The sequence below is a fragment of the Quercus robur genome, chromosome 1, assembly GCF_932294415.1.
Source record: "Quercus robur chromosome 1, dhQueRobu3.1, whole genome shotgun sequence".
Taxonomy (NCBI): Eukaryota; Viridiplantae; Streptophyta; class Magnoliopsida; order Fagales; family Fagaceae; genus Quercus; species Quercus robur.
Window position 1 is genome coordinate 26,580,831 of NC_065534.1, and position 17,860 is coordinate 26,598,690.

General features: G+C 43.1%; 1 protein-coding gene across 1 annotated transcript; it reads left to right on the forward strand.

Moving 5' to 3' along the window:
* Window positions 1-16,432: 16,432 nt before the first annotated feature.
* On the forward strand, window positions 16,433-17,736 carry LOC126727538 (PRA1 family protein B3-like). Its single transcript, XM_050433245.1, has one exon. The coding sequence runs from the start codon at window positions 16,693-16,695 to the stop codon at window positions 17,389-17,391; it is 699 nt and encodes a 232-aa protein (XP_050289202.1). The 5' UTR covers window positions 16,433-16,692; the 3' UTR covers window positions 17,392-17,736.
* The last annotated feature ends 124 nt before the right edge of the window (window positions 17,737-17,860 follow it).

Below are 17,860 nucleotides of genomic sequence, written 5' to 3' on the forward strand. Positions count from 1 at the left end.
TAGGGTTTTTCAACCATTTTAAAGTCTCTCCTCTCTTGATCTCTTCACTCTCAGTCTTTCCTCTCTCAATCTCTTTACTTTTTAGTGCAAATCTACAATTAGTACCTCCATCACAATGTTGCTAGCTTGTCTTCATCACTAATTCGTCTCCATCTCTAACGTCGCCACTCATTAATTCAAATCTACAATTCTCTCTCTCTCTCTCTCAAGTTCGATTTCTCTAGCTTTCGTTGTTCAATCTCATGGCCCTTTCACTATGGTTATGCTATTTCATATCTTTTTATTTTTGTTTGTGTTCTTTAGATGTGTGATCTACTGCTATTTAGGTTATAGACATGTTCTTCATACTTCATAGTTCAGTGTTTAATCTCTATATTTCAGTTGAAATCGAAGCCAACTATCGTCCACTCAAACCCTCTAACTCAACTCATGGTTATTTATGATTGACATCGAGTCTATAACTTCTTCACTCAACCTAATTAGGTCAGTTGTGAGTTAGTGATACCAGGATACAATTTGATTTGAAGTAAATAGCAAATTGAACTCTCTCAAAATTAAATTAAGCTCACCACTAAGGGGAAATCCAACAGGATACAAAATTTCACCACCCAATGGGAATTGCCTAAGATACAAGGCTAATAAACTCACAACTCAATGGTATTCACCCAAAGAGATACAGAGAATAGAAAACAATAATTCTGAATAATCACAATTTGAATATTTCATTTCAACCAACCACATATTATAGTGCTTAGAACATCCCTCTGAGCATGGGAAAATTAAAGAGTACTTGATTCCTAAAACATAGAGAATTGAAAGAAAATAAATGGCTAGTGATTTCCCATAAATGACAAATTTCTAAACTAATTTTTTTTTCTTAGAGAATTCTAAATTGACTAATTAAATGCATAGTGATGGTGTACTACGAAATAAGCCAACTCCAAGCTCATCCACAAGAGTCGTCCAAAGAAGAATGGGCACTTTATAGAACAATCGTCTATGAAAAGGTCGTCCATCAACAAAGATGCTTGGACGACCCCCAAACGGAAATTCCAAGCATGTTCCTCTACACAAGTTAATGAAATGAATCACATGTTTCTGTCCCGAAGCATAAGTAAAAATCGAAGTTCATTGTTACAAGTTCTTACTAAATACTTCTGTGGGGACCGTTTGATCTATAGGCCCCTAAAGTTCAAAATTGATTCAGGATTGTTGGGCCCGTGGCCCATCCGAGGATACATATCCGTCCGAGGACACCCTACTCCTCGGCAGTATGCGTCCGAGGACGGTCAGGACGTGGTCTTATTGCAACCAGACCTCAGAATTAGGTCACCGAAAAGGATAGAATAACCGACCAAGGGTGAAAGAGAAAAGGCAGACAAATATCTATAACTACAGCTGCCTCCGCATTAATGACCTCTCAACCAACTCTCTGGCCGCATTAATGTGGAGGTGATACCTGAACAGTAAGGAAGCAGCCTTATAGCTGCCCATAGGAAGTTCCAGGAGGTGTTAGATGGGACAGAAAGAAAGCCTCCGGACCCAACCTACACGTGTGCGGTAAGGATGGAACACAAAAGGGGGGTATATAAACTAAAAGAAGAACATAAAGAAGGGGGATTGGAACAGAACGAAAAAAGAAAAAAGGACATAAACAAAAAAGAAGCGAGCAAGAGCAAAAAAAAAGAATTGCATTGATCACTAAAGAAAACGATCGTTGTACCAACTGTAGACCTTTAACATACTTGAGAGTGAACCTTTTGAGGGTAGACCACAGTTAACCTAGTTCTTTACACCCACGCTCTACAAATTATATTGTTTGGGCCTTTTTACGAGCGAGCCCAACACCGTTGCGGTTCGTTACGAATCGTGTCCTTACAATTGGCGCCGTCTGTGGGAAGAGCTTGTGTTAGCTTTTACAACTTCTGGTACAACGTTTCCGATGGAAGGAGTGGAACTACCTCATCCTGCAGCGGGACCGCATCAGGATGATGTCAACCTGCATCAGGCGGAGTCAAGGGGCTCTCAGCATGGTGGTCCTCGAAGGAGTCCTGAACAGAGGGAAGTCCGGGAGGGGAGTGTACATACAACTTATACCACCAGGAGCCATTCACGCGGGAAGAGTCACGTCTCCCACGCGAAGCATGGTGGGAATCTGCAACGTGAGATCGCAGACTTGAAGAGAGAGTTGCGCCATGCACGGCGGGAACGTTCCCCACCTTGCTCTAAACCATCATCCGGGGAGTCGGATGGAACTAGCTACAGGCGGAGGTCGAGAACTCCGCAAAGCGAGACTTTCTCCTATGAAGAGAAACATCGCCATAGGCGTAGGCATAGAAGTCCAACTAGCAGGGGCTTGGGAAACGATGCCATGAACAAAACCCTAAGTCAAATTTCCAAGTCACCTTTTACAAGAAACATAGACGATGCTACCCATCCTCGGCGGTTCAACCAACCTACGTTCTCTCTGTATGATGGCCATTCAGATCCGGTGGAACATGTAAGCTATTACAACCAGAAGATGGCTATTCATTCCAGGGATGATGCTTTGATGTGCAAGATTTTTCCATCGAGTTTGGGCCAACGGCGATGAGGTGATTCAATGGTTTAACGGCCAATTCTGTCGGATCTTTCAAAACACTGACTCAGGCTTTTGGTGCTCGCTTTATTACATGCAGCCGGACTCCTCTGCCTTTGGGATCCTTGTTGACTTTGTCTATGCGAGAGGGTGAGACTCTCAAGAGCTATTCGGATAGGTACTGGGAAATGTTTAACGAAATAGAGGGGAAGAATGATCCTGTGGCTATAACCACTTTCAAAGCCGGTTTCCCAGCTGATCACGATTTGAGGAAATCCTTGACGGGTAAACCTGTCACCAGTGTGCGCCAGCTGATGGACAGAATAGAGAAGTACAAAAGGGTAGAGGAAGATCAACTTCAGGGGAAAGGAAAGGCCAAGATGATCCCTCAGGAGAGGAGGGATTTTAGGTCGGATCGTTATAATAACAGCCGACCGAGGAGGGACTTTGTTGGGCAGTCGGGCTCGGCGGACGCCCAGGTTGTTAATGCAGTATTTCGGGAGCCTGTTCAACAGGTCTTGGAGAAGATAAAGAACGAGCCATTCTTTAAATGGCCGAACAAGATGGCGGGAGAGCCTAGAAAACGCAACCCGAGTTTATATTGCCATTACCATCAGGACCATGGGCACACGACAGACAACTGCAGGAATTTATGGAACCACTTGGAGCAGTTAGTCCGTGAAGGGAAATTAAAACAACTCTTGCATCACTCCAGCGAAAGGGCGAGCCAAGCAGGTTCCGAGGTGCGTGGGGATGCTTCATCAAGGCTCCCCCTAGGTACGATTAACGTCATCTTTGCGGCCCCGGGAAGGACTGGATCTTGCCCCTCGAGAGTGTTGTTAGTGTCCCGACCCCCGGCCGAGGATCATTCTCAGGCATTGAAGAGAGCCAAGAGGCGTGTCCCCTTGATTTTGGGTTTTTCAAATGAAGATCTGGTTGGGACCATACAGCCCCACGAGGATGCCTTGGTGGTAACATTGAGGATTAGCGGGTACGATGTCCGAAGGGTGATGGTTGATTAGGGAAGCGCTGTGGATGTGATGTATCCAGATTTGTACAAAGGGCTAGGTTTGAAACCAGAGGACTTAAAAACTTATAATTCCCCTCTAGTGAGCTTTGAGGGAAGGTTGGTCACTCCTATGGGGCTAATCAGGCTGCCCGTGCAGTCAGGCACGGATGTGGTGGAGGTGGATTTTATTGTTGTAGATGTTTTTTCTCCGTACACGGCTATTGTGGGCAAACCTTGGCTTCACACCCTTAAAGCGGTTTCGTCCACCCTATATCAGAAGGTGAAGTACCCATCCGGAGACCAAGTGCTGGAGATCGTAGGGAGTCAGGCGGCTGCTCGGCAATGCCAAGTAGCGGCTATACAGCATCGGCCAGAGGCAAAAACCTCGGCTACCGCCGATAATGAGTTATAGCAATTAAAGCCCCTAGTATCGGGCTTAGAAGTGCCAAGCAATGGGGTAGAGTGTGAAGATTTGGAAAAGGCAGTTATCGCTGATGATCTAGAAAAATTCTTCCGGGTTGGGGCCAAGTTGCCTTCGCAGGAGAAAGCGAATTTGCTGGAGTTCCTCCGAGCCAATGTGGACATTTTTGCATGGGACCCATACGAGGCCCCAGGGGTGGACCCAAATTTCATTTGTCACCGACTCAACGTGAACCCTACCGTTGTCCCTAGGAGGCAACCTCCTCGGCGACCATCAAAGGAGCATGCCGAGGCAGTTAGAAGCGAAGTTGCCAAGCTCAAACAGGCTGGGGCTATCAAGGAAGTTTTTTACCCTCAATGGTTGGCCAATACGGTGGTAGTAAAAAAGAAGACTGGAAAATGGCGGGTGTGCGTGGACTTCACGGATCTTTAGAAGGCCTGCCCCAAAGATCCATTTCATATGCCGAAGATTGACCAGTTGGTGGATGCGACCGTGGGCCACCCTAGGATGAGTTTTCTGGATGCCTTTCAAGGGTATCACCAAATACCGTTGGCCGCCGACGATCAAGAAAAGACTGCTTTCGTGACCCCGATTGGGAACTACCATTACAAGGTGATGCCTTTCGGTTTGAAAAACGCTGGATCTACCTACCAACGCATGATGACGAAAATGTTTGAGCCACAACTGGGCAGAAATATTGAAGTTTATATCGATGATATGGTTGTAAAAAGTAAAGTAGCGTCCGAACATGTGGAGGACCTCACTAGTATCTTCGGGATACTGAGAGAACATAAGTTGCGCTTGAATGCTTCGAAGTGCTCCTTTGGTGTAGGTTCCGGGAAGTTCTTGGGGTACATGGTGACCCATAGAGGAATTGAGGTGAATCCAGACCAAATTAGGGCCATTAACGATTTGCAAGCACCTCGGAATCCAAAAGAGGTGCAGAAACTGACTGGGATGACTGCTGCGTTGAACCGGTTCATCTCCAGGTCGGCTGAGAGGTGTCGTCCTTTTTTCCGCCTGTTACATAAGTGGCAAGGATTCGAATGGACCGTGGAGTGTGCTGAAGCGTTCCAGCAGTTGAAAGATTACTTGTCCAGGCCACCTATCATGTCTAGCCCTGAAGTGGATGAGGTGTTGTATGCCTATTTGGCGATAGCTCCCCACGCAGTTAGTTTCGTCTTGATACGAGAAGACAATGGTGTCCAAAGGCCAATTTATTATGTAAGTAAATCCCTCCATGAAGCCGAGGTGAGATATCTGTCATTAGAAAAGGCCATACTGGTAGTGATCCATGCAACACGTAAACTTCCGCACTATTTTCAAACTCACACTGTGTTTATTTTGACACAACTGCCCCTTAAGTCCATACTCAGAAGTGCTGACTACACCAGTAGAATTGCCAAGTGGGGCACGATTCTGGGTGCTTTTGACATCAAATACATGCCCCGCACCTCTGTGAAAGGTCAAGTCCTCGCCGATCTGGTAGCTGAATTCGCTGAGTGCCCTGAGGAAATTAGTAGGAATCAAGATCACATGGATGAAAAATCGGTTGGCCTGATATCCGCACAAGGGGAGTCTATATGGAAAGTGTACGTGGATGGGGCCGCAAATCAACAGGGACCTGGATTGGGATTGGTGCTAATATCCCCCGAAGAGGTCGTCATCGAGAAGTCTCTAAGACTAAGGTTCTCGACTACTAACAATGAATCAGAATACGAAGCCTTGATAATGGGAATGAGCATGGTTCATAAAATGGGTGGAAAGGCAGTAAAACTATTCTCAGACTCGAGGTTGGTAGTCGGCCAAGTGACCGGAGAGCAGGAGGCCAGAGACCCAAGGATGCAAGGGTATCTGGACCGGGTTAGGCGTTTGCGAACGGAGTTCGAGTCTTTCGACGTATTACATATTCCACGAGGTGAAAATACCCATGCTGATTCCTTGGCGACCCTTGCCACCTCCTCGATACGAAATTTCCCTCGGGTGATTATCGTCGAAGACTTATGTACTCCCGCTTCACCAGAAAAAGAGGTTTGCCAAATCCATCAAGTTAGTTCGTCGACAAGCTAGATGGATCCCCTAATAAAATTTCTCGAAAGTGACTTATTGCCCGAAGATAAGCTGGAAGCTGAGAAAGTACGAAGGAGAGCTCCTCGGTACTGGTTATCCAAGGATAAAAAGTTATACAGACGGTCCTTCTCTGGGCCATACTTGCTCTGTGTGCCTCCTGAGACAGCAGAGTCAATCCTGGAAGAATTGCATGAGGGCATTTGTGGAAGCCACACAGGAGGAAGGTCTCTATCATGCCGAGCCCTCACACAAGGTTATTGGTGGCCAAATATGCGGAGAGAAGCGCAGGAGTATGTTAAGAAATGCGATCAGTGTCAGAGATATGCCCCGAATATCCACCAACCGGGAGGAGTTCTTAACCCTCTCTCAAGCCCGTGGCCTTTTGCGCAATGGGGGCTGGACATTGTTGGCCCTTTTCCTAAAGCCATAAGGAACAAGAAATACCTGCTGGTCGACACAGACTACTTCACTAAATGGTTGAAGCTGAGCCCTTGGCTAACATCAGGGACGTAGATGTGAAGAGGTTTGTCTGGAGGAACATTGTTACACGATTTGGAATTCCCCGAACTCTTGTCTCGGATAACGGACTCCAATTCGATAGCAATGCCTTTAGGGAATATTGTTCGGAGCTGGGAATAAGAAACAGATATTCCACTCCAGCTTATCCACAAGGCAACGGACAGGCTGAAGCTGTTAACAAGGTAATAGTCAATGGGCTTAAGAAGAGACTAGATGACGCGAAAGGAAAATGGGTGGAAGAATTGCCACATGTGCTTTGGACGTATCGGACAACACCCCGACGTTCGACGGGAGAAACTCCCTTCTCCATGACCTATGGGGCTGAGGCCGTCATACCCCTGGAAACTGGATTCCCAACGTTAAGGACCAGTACATTCTCTTCAGGTAATAATGATGCGATGTTGGAAAAAAGTTTAGACCTGATTGAAGAACGAAGGGAGAACGCGATGGTTCAATTAGCTTACTACCAGCATAAACTCAAGCAGGGCTACGATAGCAATGTGAGGATGAGGCCGTTAGCCATAGGAGATCTGGTGCTGAGGAAAGTCCTGGGGGCCACCAAGAATCCAAATTGGGGAAAACTGGGACCTAATTGGGAGGGGCCATATCGGATCACTTCTGTAGCAGGAATAGGAGCCTACTATCTAGAGGACCTCGATGAAAAACCTGTACTCCATCCTTGGAATGTAAATAATCTCAAGAGGTATTATTATTAATAAAAGTGTTTCAATTCAAGTATTTTCTTTTAAACTTACGTCAATCATACATCCTGTACTCCTGTATCCTATGATTTATATTGAATTGTTAAACAGAAACTAAGTTATGACAGGTCCTCGGATCGCAAACTTAGTGGAAATTAACATCCTATGATTTATATTGAATTGTTAAACAGAAACTAAGTTATGCCAGGTCCTCGGATCGCAAACTTAGTGGAAATTAACATCCTATGATTTATATTGAATTGTTAAACAGAAACTAAGTTATGCCAGGTCCTCAGATCGCAAACTTAGTGGAAATTAACATCCTATGATTTATATTGAATTGTTAAACAGAAATTAAGTTATGTCAGGTCCTCGGATCGCAAACTTAGTGGAAATTAACATCCTATGATTTATATTGAATTGTTAAACAGAAACTAAGTTATGCTAGGTCCTCGAATCGCAAACTTAGTGGAAATTAACATCCTACAATTTATATTAAAACATGGAACAGGGGCTAAGTTGCGCCAGGTCCTCGGTCCGCAAACTCGGTAGAAATTAGCCTTCTATGTTGTGTATTGAATTGTTGAATAGTAATGGAGTTGTGATAAATCTTCTAATCATAAACTTGACGGAAATAAGGCCCTGTAACATTCATTGAGGAGTCGGACAGAGAGCTTTGGATGCAAGATTGGCGCATAATAAAGAATGTAGTTAAAATGAACTTATGCAAAATTACAACGATAAAGTGAATGACTGTAAAGACAACATAGAGCCGCTAGAACGATAAGAAAATAAGCAAAAAAGTTCTCTATTAAGTGTCTATTTAAAGTTACAAGACAGGTTCTACTTTTTTAATTTCTACTGGATCTGCGGGGTCTGGCTGGCGAGTAGGTCTGCCTCTGAAGTTGCGATTCCATCTTTGGCTTTGGTAATGCCCTCAGTTGGTAGAACCGTGGAATCCAATTCCTATTGAAAACCCTGGGAGGCCACCTCCGCCTCCAAAGCGGTGGTGATCTTGTCTGGGGAAGTTCCTAGAGAGGCTAATCCCTCTTTAGTCGGTCCCGGTTGGCCGCAAGGAGGAGAATTACGAGGCAAAACCTCCTCGTTAAGGTTAATAACTGGAGAAGGAGCGTCAACCTGATAGGGTTGAGGAGCGGAGGGGCGTATCGCCTCGGGGTAATATACATTCTCTGGCCTACATAGCTCAGATGAGGTTTCAACCCCAGCACGGTTAAGAGCCTCGCTCCAAGTTCTTGCGCAGTAGATGCGGCATACCTCCGGCACCTCGGCTCTCAAAGCCTTCTCAGTTTCAGCTATCCCAATTTCGTAGCCTCTCTGCTCGGCTTCGTTCATTGCCTGTTCGGCGTTGATTTTCGCTTTCTCGGCTTGCTCTTTGAGCTTTTCAGCCTGCTCCCTTAGCTTCTGAGTTTCCTCTAAGTGCTTCTTAAGAACAAGAGCTTGCTCCTGAGTCTTCTTCAGCTCGGCATTCGCCTTGCGCAGAAGCCTTTCTTGTTCCTTGGCCTGCTTCTGGTAGCCTTCTGATATCGATTCAGCACTCTTGCAAGCTTCCTCTTCAACCTGTAGTTTTTTCCTTGCATCGACCAAATCCTGTTCAGATTTAGACAAGGTCTGTACAGCCATTACCCTTCTTTTCCTTTCACCATCTAGCTGATTGGAGTAAGCATTGAGCATCTCATCTAGCTTAAAAGTATTTTGGATGATCTGTAAAAAAAAAAAAAAGGGGGAGTTAATATTATCGTCAATGAAAAAGTGCGTATTAGTGAGTAACAATCATAGAATGAAACAATGTAAAGGACAGCTTCTCACCATGCCCAAGTATCGTTTGTTGTCAAGGATGAGTTCATTCATCCTCATATTCTTTATCTCGGCCATATCTTTTGGGAGCAATAAGGCTTCCTCTATGGCCGAGGCTACGTGACACCCAATGCCGCCGTTAAAGTCCCTTATAGAGGCATCGGCTCGCAGGGGCTCCCCACCGTGCATAGGTGCTGGCAACCACGCTTGTGGCTCAAGATGCGGGGAATTAGATTTCTCTTGGCCCCGCGTAGCTGGGTGCTTAGTTTTCTGCTGCTTTGCAGCTCGTTGGTCATCCTCCTCTCGAGTGGGACGAGACTTGCTCGTATCTGCCACCTCCTTGCCCTTCTGTTCCCTGCGCTTTTTCTGCTCGGCAGCGCTGGGAAGCGCTGGTTGTGGAGATAAACGAGGAGGATGGCGAGGAGCTGGAGGAGGAGACCTGGCTGGAAGAGATGAAGCCTGGGATGGTGTTGTTTTGGCAGGTGTAGACTTTCCCGGCTGATCTTCCATCAGCTCCAGCAAGCTTTTCTGGGGTTTCCTTTGTATCCCCATCTCGTCAGGGTCTTCCTCGGGGCTTGTGGGTTGATCAAAAATCCCGAAATCGTCCGAGGATTCAGATACTGTTACAACAGTTTCCTCATCTTTTCCCTTTTTCCTTCCCCTTTTTATTCCCTTTTTCTTGAGGGAAGGTAAGGGTGAAGAAGGTCCCGCCGAGACACTGGCCACGAAAAGAGGCTCTGCGCGAGGGGTGTATTGGGGAAGCGGAATACCCTCTGGAACGATAAACCCTTCGTAGGCAACACTGATACGGTGAAGCCGAGGATCACGTGCTCTAATCACGCACTTCGGCGCCTGAAAGGCAGAAGAAATGGGGGTATAGCCAAGAATTAAATGTGCTGCCCGGAGCTGACCATCAGCTTCGTTTACGTATATTTCAGCTTTTAATAACCTGTCTAGGCTCGCCTTATTGACTAATCTGAGATTGGGCTTCGTGTAGCGCCTATCTGCAAAACCGTTAATTCTAAAGTTAAAGTTGTAGGATACAAAAATAATGAAAGTAAGCAAAATGCGCTCACGAGCTAGATAGTGTAGATCCATAACTTCGCACCCACCTGGTGTTCCCTCTACTGTCGGACAAGGTAAACCATCGTGCCATTCCCCAGAAAAAATAAGGAAATCCTCTTTTAGATTCTTATTTGAAGTGGGGAGGCACTGAATTAGCCTTACTTCAGGATATCTCGACTTGAGATAGTAGTCCTGGTCAGCTAGGCGGTGAAGGTTGTACACCCAATTCACGTCATGATGGGTTAGCTTTAGATCCATTCTCCTATTCAGAGCGTCTATGCTTCCCAAGACCCTAAACATATTAGGAGCACACTGGGTGGGGGATAGCCTAAAGAAGTTGAGGTAACTCCTAGTAATACTACCCATGGGGATGGTCATCCCGCCCTCAATAAAGGCGATCATGGGGATGACTACTTCCCCAGTCTGCCTGGCATCAACCCACTCCCCTTGGGCTGCGTACCTCATCCCTACCGTTGGGGGGATCTTGTACTTAGAGCGAAAGTTTCTAATACCCTCCTCGGATTCAACAAGACATCGAAATGGATTCTTCTGTTTCCCCATTTTCCTAAAAAATTTAGTAGAAAAGATTTTTGGGCTTGAAACGAAAGTGGTAAAAACTTCAAGAGGACTTACAGGTTCAAAGGAAGGGCCTCGGACAACGTATGATTATTTGAAGTCGCCAGGAGAATGACGAAGACTGGAAGAAGGCAGGTTCAATGTATGAGCTCTGGAACCATGTAACCGTCGAAAGTAAAGTACAAATTTAATTAGAGAGCGCCTTTATAGTCATGTGAGGGGTGTGAGCGGTGAAATTCCCGCTCACAAAACAAGGGAAGCCCTCTGCCGTTTGATTTAGATCTCACCGTCGAACGTGAGAGACAGTGGAGTTGTCAAAATTTAATGCTGTCAAAATTGGGATGCTGAAGCGTCTGGGGCATGCCCCAAAACGCACGCAGGTACAGGTTTATGACGTCAAAATCCACCTTCTCTCCCGAGGAGTCGAAAAGTAGGATTTTGAGGGGCTATTGTGGGGACCGTTTGATCTATAGGCCCCTAAAGTTCAGAATTGATTCAGGATTGTTGGGCCCGTGGCCCATCCGAGGATACATATCCGTCCGAGGACACCCTACTCCTCGGCAGTATGTGTCCGAGGACGGTCAGGACGTGGTCTTATTGCAACCAGACCTTAGAATTAGGTCACCGTAAAGGATAGAATAATCGACCAAGGGTGAAAGAGATAAGGCAGACAAATATCTATAACTACAGCTACCTCCGCATTAATGACCTCTCAACCAACTCTCTGGCCGCATTAATGTGGAGGTGATACCTGAACAGTAAGGAAGCAGCCTTACAGCTGCCCATAGGAAGTTCCAGGAGGTGCTAAATGGGACAAAAAGAAAGCCTCCGGACCCAACCTACACGTGTACGGTAAGGATGGAACACAAAAGGGGGGTATATAAACTAAAAGAAGAACATGAAGAAGGGGGATCGGAACAGAACGAAAAAAGAAAAAAGGACATAAACAAAAAAGAAGCGAGCAAGAGCAGAAAAAAAGAATTGCATTGATCACTAAAGAAAACGATCGTTGTACCAACTGTAGACCTTTAACATACTTGAGAGTGAACCTTTTGAGGGGAGACCACAGTTAACCTTGTTCTTTACACCCACGCTCTACAAATTATATTGTTTGGGCCTTTTTACGAGCGAGCCCAACACCGTTGCGGTTCGTTACGAATCGTGTCCTTACAACTTCCAAAAACGGTTATGGAAAATAAGATCAAATAATCTAACTTCCATGGCGGTTGTGGAAGTTAACCCCAAATCCTTCGACCTCCTCAAAGATAGGGGAAGTTACTAAACAATTAACCACTTCTAATGTGCACTATATAAACACTCATTCACGACAAGAAAAGGTAAGTCTTAAACAATTCCCAAAAAGTTGGAACTCCAAAATTTGAGAGAGAAACTAACTTAATCATCGGAGGGTTCTTGGTGGGTCACCATCAATCTCCTTTGATTGTTTGTTTTCCTTTTCAGCCCTTCCAGATCATTGAAGCCCAAAGCATTCAGCCTACTAATTTTCTGTGCATCATCAAGCTTCAAATACAAAGGCAAGATCTATTGGCTCAATTTTGCACACTCTCGTGTCAGTTGGGCACAAACTCGACCCAAATTAACCCATGAACACCCCTATAATGTTGATTGGTAAACTATGCATAAGATTGAGAAGCAAACATAGTGAAGTCTAAGAGCAACTGCATTAAATGGTGCATAATTTTTGTCTATTTTGGAAAAATATATATATATATATATATATTTTTCTATATTACACACCCACATCAGTTTATCTATTATACACTCTATTTTTATATAAATAATATTTTTATATTCTGCTTTTATTATTATTTTATTAAAATAATAAAATACTTCTTATCTCACATGTCTCCTCTCCTCCCTCAAACTCTCCACACCTCTCTTTTTCCTAACCCATGAACTCATCCCTCAAAGTCTTTGCCTCTCTCTTATCCCCAACCTACAAGCTGAATTCTCTGCATCTCAAATCTCTCATCTTTCTCCTTCTTAGATCCCTTATCTCTCTCACCCCTTTCTCTTCTCAATTTTTTCTCATCCAAAACCCACACACTCACAGATTTCCTCTGAGCTTGCTCTCACTCTGTCACCGACCTCTATATGTGGCGATGGTGATGGGGCTACTCCATCTTCGTTGGCAATACCATTGATAATGAGATTGTGTGGGGATTTTGTACTTGGAGGGACAGATTTAAGTAGCTCAAGTTCTCATATCAGATCTCTCTCTCTCTCATGCTCATCAAATCTCAAAGATATGAAGAAATTTCTCTCTCTGTTGAAGCTTGCATTGTTGGATCTCTCTCATCTAATTTCAAGCGTTCTGCAACCATTGGGTTTGTATTTGATTTTGATTTTGGGTTTGGGTTATGGGTTTCCAGTTGATGGTTTAATTTTAAGTTGATTTTATGTGGATTTTAGGTTGATCAGGTTTGATTTTAGTTGAATTTTGGGTTTCCATTGTTTTAACGAGTTTTGGTGGTAGTGGTTGTTTTAACAGGTGATGGTAGTGATTGTTGGGTGGTGATGGTTGGACAATGTTGGGTGGATGGTGGGATTTGCATTTTGGTGGTAGTGCTCTTGCAAGTTCTATGAGACAGTGAGAGAACAAGCATAAAATAGATTTCCGCCACCAGCAATTATCGATCTCCGCTGCAGCATCGATGCATAAGCATCAAATAGTTTGTGTGTTTTTGTGCGTCTTTGTGTTGGTTTGTCTACGTGGGTGTGTTTGTGTGTATCAAAGGAAGAAGAAGATGATGAGGGAGAGAAGAAGTTTGAGTTGGTTTTGTAGATGGAGAAGAGAGAGAGAAAAAAAAAGGAGCGAAATGTGAAATTAATAAAATAATAGTATACATAGTTACAGTAATTGTGTATATATGCACGGTTACTATAGCAAATGTGTAAATATACACGGTTTTAGAATGACTAATGTGGAAGATTTTTGGGACAAAATGTGTAAAATTTGTTGTTTTTTGTATTTTGCAAAGTTTTACGTCTACTGATGCGGATACTCTAACAAACAACAAATAAACAAACAAACAAAAAACCATAGAGATGATATAAACATTGAGCTGGGCTCTTCGCTAGATAACCCTTCTCTTGCACACCATATGTATGTTAAATGTTTGTATGTTAGTAATTCTAATTAGCTTTTCAGTTATATTGAATGTTTTGGATTCAAGTTACACCTGGTATAACTCTAAGTAATGTTACACCACCCAATAACTTGTTAAAGAATTCATATTTTGAAAATCTTACCGTTGAATTACATGTTCTATATGTTCTTAACATTCACACCAACTTTCATGTCAATTGAATGTTCTTTACTATTCGATCAATAAACTCATCTTTTATGCATTATTTTAAATTACAAAACTTGAATTTAAACAATTGATTAATGACATGACTATTAATCTTTTATTACTTTGAAATTTTGCAAACATTGAGAATATATGAAGATAATGTAATCTAATAGTGGATTTGTCGAAATTCACATCCAATTAAAAAATATTGAATGGTGTAATATATATATATAAATATATCAAGTATGGAAGATCAAATGTAGGTTAACATGGTAAAATCCTAAATTTGAACAATAATCAAAAGAATTACGTAAAATGAAAATTGTTGTAGCTATCTCCAATATAAAGTTTCGTAGATTTAATTCTAGATTTTTTTTTTTTTTTTTTTTTTTTTTTTTTTTTTTTTTTTATGAAAGGAAAAATGAGTGGGGGGCGACCTGAGTTGACGTTTTTTACCTAAGCATGACTATAGTTGGTACCCTACTCGCTGGACTCAGGTCTACGGGAATAAGGGATCCGAATGAGCCATAATTGTGGACCTAGCCCCATTGAGGACTCTAGTGTGCATTAGCCGAGAGTATGGAGTTTTATTCCCAAGTGCTTCCTATTGCGAGATTTGAACCTGTGACCTCCACCTCCCAAACAAGGTATCATTGTATTTCTTAAATAAATAAATTTATTTTAGTATCTATAGGGGATCCGAGGACAGCACCTCTACTGGGCTACATGCGAGGAGTGTGTGAGCCCAGCAGGCAAGCCCTGGGATAGGAAACCTAGCATAACTTGAAAAAGGGGTTTGGACAAGGGCCCTTAACGACCCAAGGAACTATCTCAGATGTGACCGTCTCAAGATGAATGAGAGGAGCCCCCTCCCTTGGCTTGGAAGCATGAACCAAGGGAGGCAACAATGACAAGTATGGAAGGAGAGAGGGTGGGAAACTTGCTAGGGAAGGACTCATCACCTTTGTATTGAATACACTACACCAACTACGCCAGCCACATTAATGGCTGAATAACACCTGAATAGTGTAAGGACAGCCTGTAGCTCACTCAACACTTCCTCCAAAGGTTGGATGAAACACGTATCTAAGGGAAATCAACCACCTTCCACGTGGAAAGTCAGGATGAAAGGATGGCCATTATAAAAGGGGGAGAGATCCCAGTGAATAGGGATCGAAACTTAGAAATTAGAGAGAGAAAAAGACTTAAACTCGTATACCTCAAAGTGTAACAAGCATCCTCGGCTGATTGAGGAAGGAATCAATATATTTTTCTTTTCTTTTTATCAGTCTACTTGCTATTTCTTCCTATTTGGACTCTTCCATAGACTTCAACCCATTAAATAGTGAGCCCAAGTGTTGGTCCACTATTGCTATCTCTACAAATTAGTTTTAGTGGGCTCACATCTAAGCCCATCTATCCTGCTTGGGCTTACGTGTTTGTTTTTGCCCCATACAATATCATTGTATTATTTAATATAATTTTAAGAATTTTCTTAATTCTCTCTATCTTTAGCTAAATTAAGTGGCAACTTCATATATACGATCAGTGGCCACTTCATATAAATTCCTTAAATTTTTTTTTTTAGGAACTATAAATTCCTAAATTATAGAGCATATAAATCTATTAAATTTCCATCATCAACTCGTTTTATAAATTAAAGCAAGCTAAAAAGTAAAAAGTAAAAACTCGTTATTGGGGGGATGCTGCGCGCCTGCGCGGCGCCTCATGATCCTCTCCATTCATTTCGTCTCTTACGCCGTGGCCCATGTTAGAGTAACTGATGAAACAAGCAAAGGAGAATTTTTTTTCTAAATAACAATAAATATTAAAAAATTTAGTTAATTGTCACGTTTCAAAACAATGTTGAAAACTAGCATCTCGAGTGTCTAAAACTCGAGTTCCAAGATAAAAATCGAGTTTTTAAGTCTCGATTTGTAAGCGGATTAGTTTAAAGTGGGAAAAAATTAAGCTGAAAATCGAGTTTTAAAGACTCGATTTCCATAAATTGAATAAAAATGCCGCTATAGGTCTATAAAACGTCACTATAGAACTTAAAAACGCCACTATAGAACTCCATAAATCCGTACTTACGAAAAAAAAAATTTCCCAGGAAAACGCCGCTATAGGGCTTTAAAACGTCACTGAAAGGCTTAGAAACACCACTAAAGGTGAAATTTTTTTCGCATGAAACTCGAGTCTTAAAAACTCGAGATCTATGTGGCCTTTTCTAGTATGGATCTCGAGTTTCTAAAACTCGAGATGCTACTTTCTTTTATTGTTTCAAACGTTGTCTAACTAACTATATACAATGCTTTTGCATGGCTGTTTTGCACATTACCTCAAGCAAAGGAATCTTTGGATCTCAATTTAAAACAAACGGCTCATCAATCTCTCAAAATCGTAAATCCAATCAACACCGTCCATCCCATATCTGACGTCTCACAACTCCTAAAAACTCCCTTGCAATTCCCTTTTTTCTATAAACAGCAAATAAAAACACACCGCACTTTAATTCTTTCTCTTCCTCGTTGGCTCAGCCAAGTTCGAGCCTCTTAAAAGTGAAGGAAAGGCTTTTATTACCACCACATAAAATTAGTTATTACTTTCCTCTATTATCAATGGCCTCTCCAGCCGTACTTCCAATCTCAAATCCCCAATCAACCGGCGAATCGCAACCGTCCACTACGACAACATCATCATCATCATCGCCATCGCCATCGCCATCGCCGTACCTCAAAGTCAGAACCTTCCTCACGCGCCTGCTTGGCTACACGCGCCAGGCGCTCTCGAACCGCCGGCCTTGGATGGAGCTTGTGGACCGCACCGCGTTTTCGAGACCGGAGTCGCTCACCGAAGCCGCGTCGCGAGTACGCAAGAACTTCTCCTACTTCCGCGTGAACTACCTGACTCTACTCGCGCTCGTAGTCGCGGTCTCACTCCTCTCCCACCCTTTCACCCTCGTAATCCTCCTCTCCCTCCTCGCCGCCTGGCTCTTCCTCTACTCTTTCCGGCCGTCCGATCAGCCCCTCGTCATCATGGGCCGCACGTTCTCGGACTTCGAAACTCTTATCTGCTTGATAACGGTCACGGTGATCGTGATCTTTCTCACGAGCGTGGGGTCGTTGCTCATAACGGCCGGGATGGTTGGGATGGGGATCGTGTGTGCTCACGGCTCGTTTAGGCTTCCTGAGGATCTGTTTCTCGACGAACAAGAAACGTCGGGTGGTCCTGGCCTCTTCTCGTTCATTGGTGGCGCTGCCTCCTCCGCCGCCGCAGCTGCTGCAGCTGGGGGACCTAATATGATGTCGCGCGTTTGAACGCCCAGATCTGCGTTAATGTTTTGGATCAGATCCAGATCTACTATACGCGGCATGAATTGAACTTTAAAGAGTTCTTTTTTTTTTTTTTTCTTTTTTTAGCACTTGGGTAATTGTTTTATTTCTTGAGAAGTTTTTTTTTTTTTTTTTGAATTTGAATTTGAATACAAATTTGTTATTGTGCTAAATTTTAGATCCCATACTGTTATTACAGGTTGTTGTTGTAGTGTAAAGTCTTCTGGATTTTTTTATCCATGCAGTGAGAGATCAAATTAAATATTTGGATAGAGAGAAGAGCTTGTATTATAGAGGATCATAAATGAATGATTAAAGATTTTTTTCCAATTTGCTTTTTTTTATCTTTTTTTTTTTTCAAACATTATTGAAATGGGTTATTTTTTAAAAAGGCACGTTTTAAATTAATTATGCCAAAATATCATATGATTATTGAGAGTAACCAATATCAAAT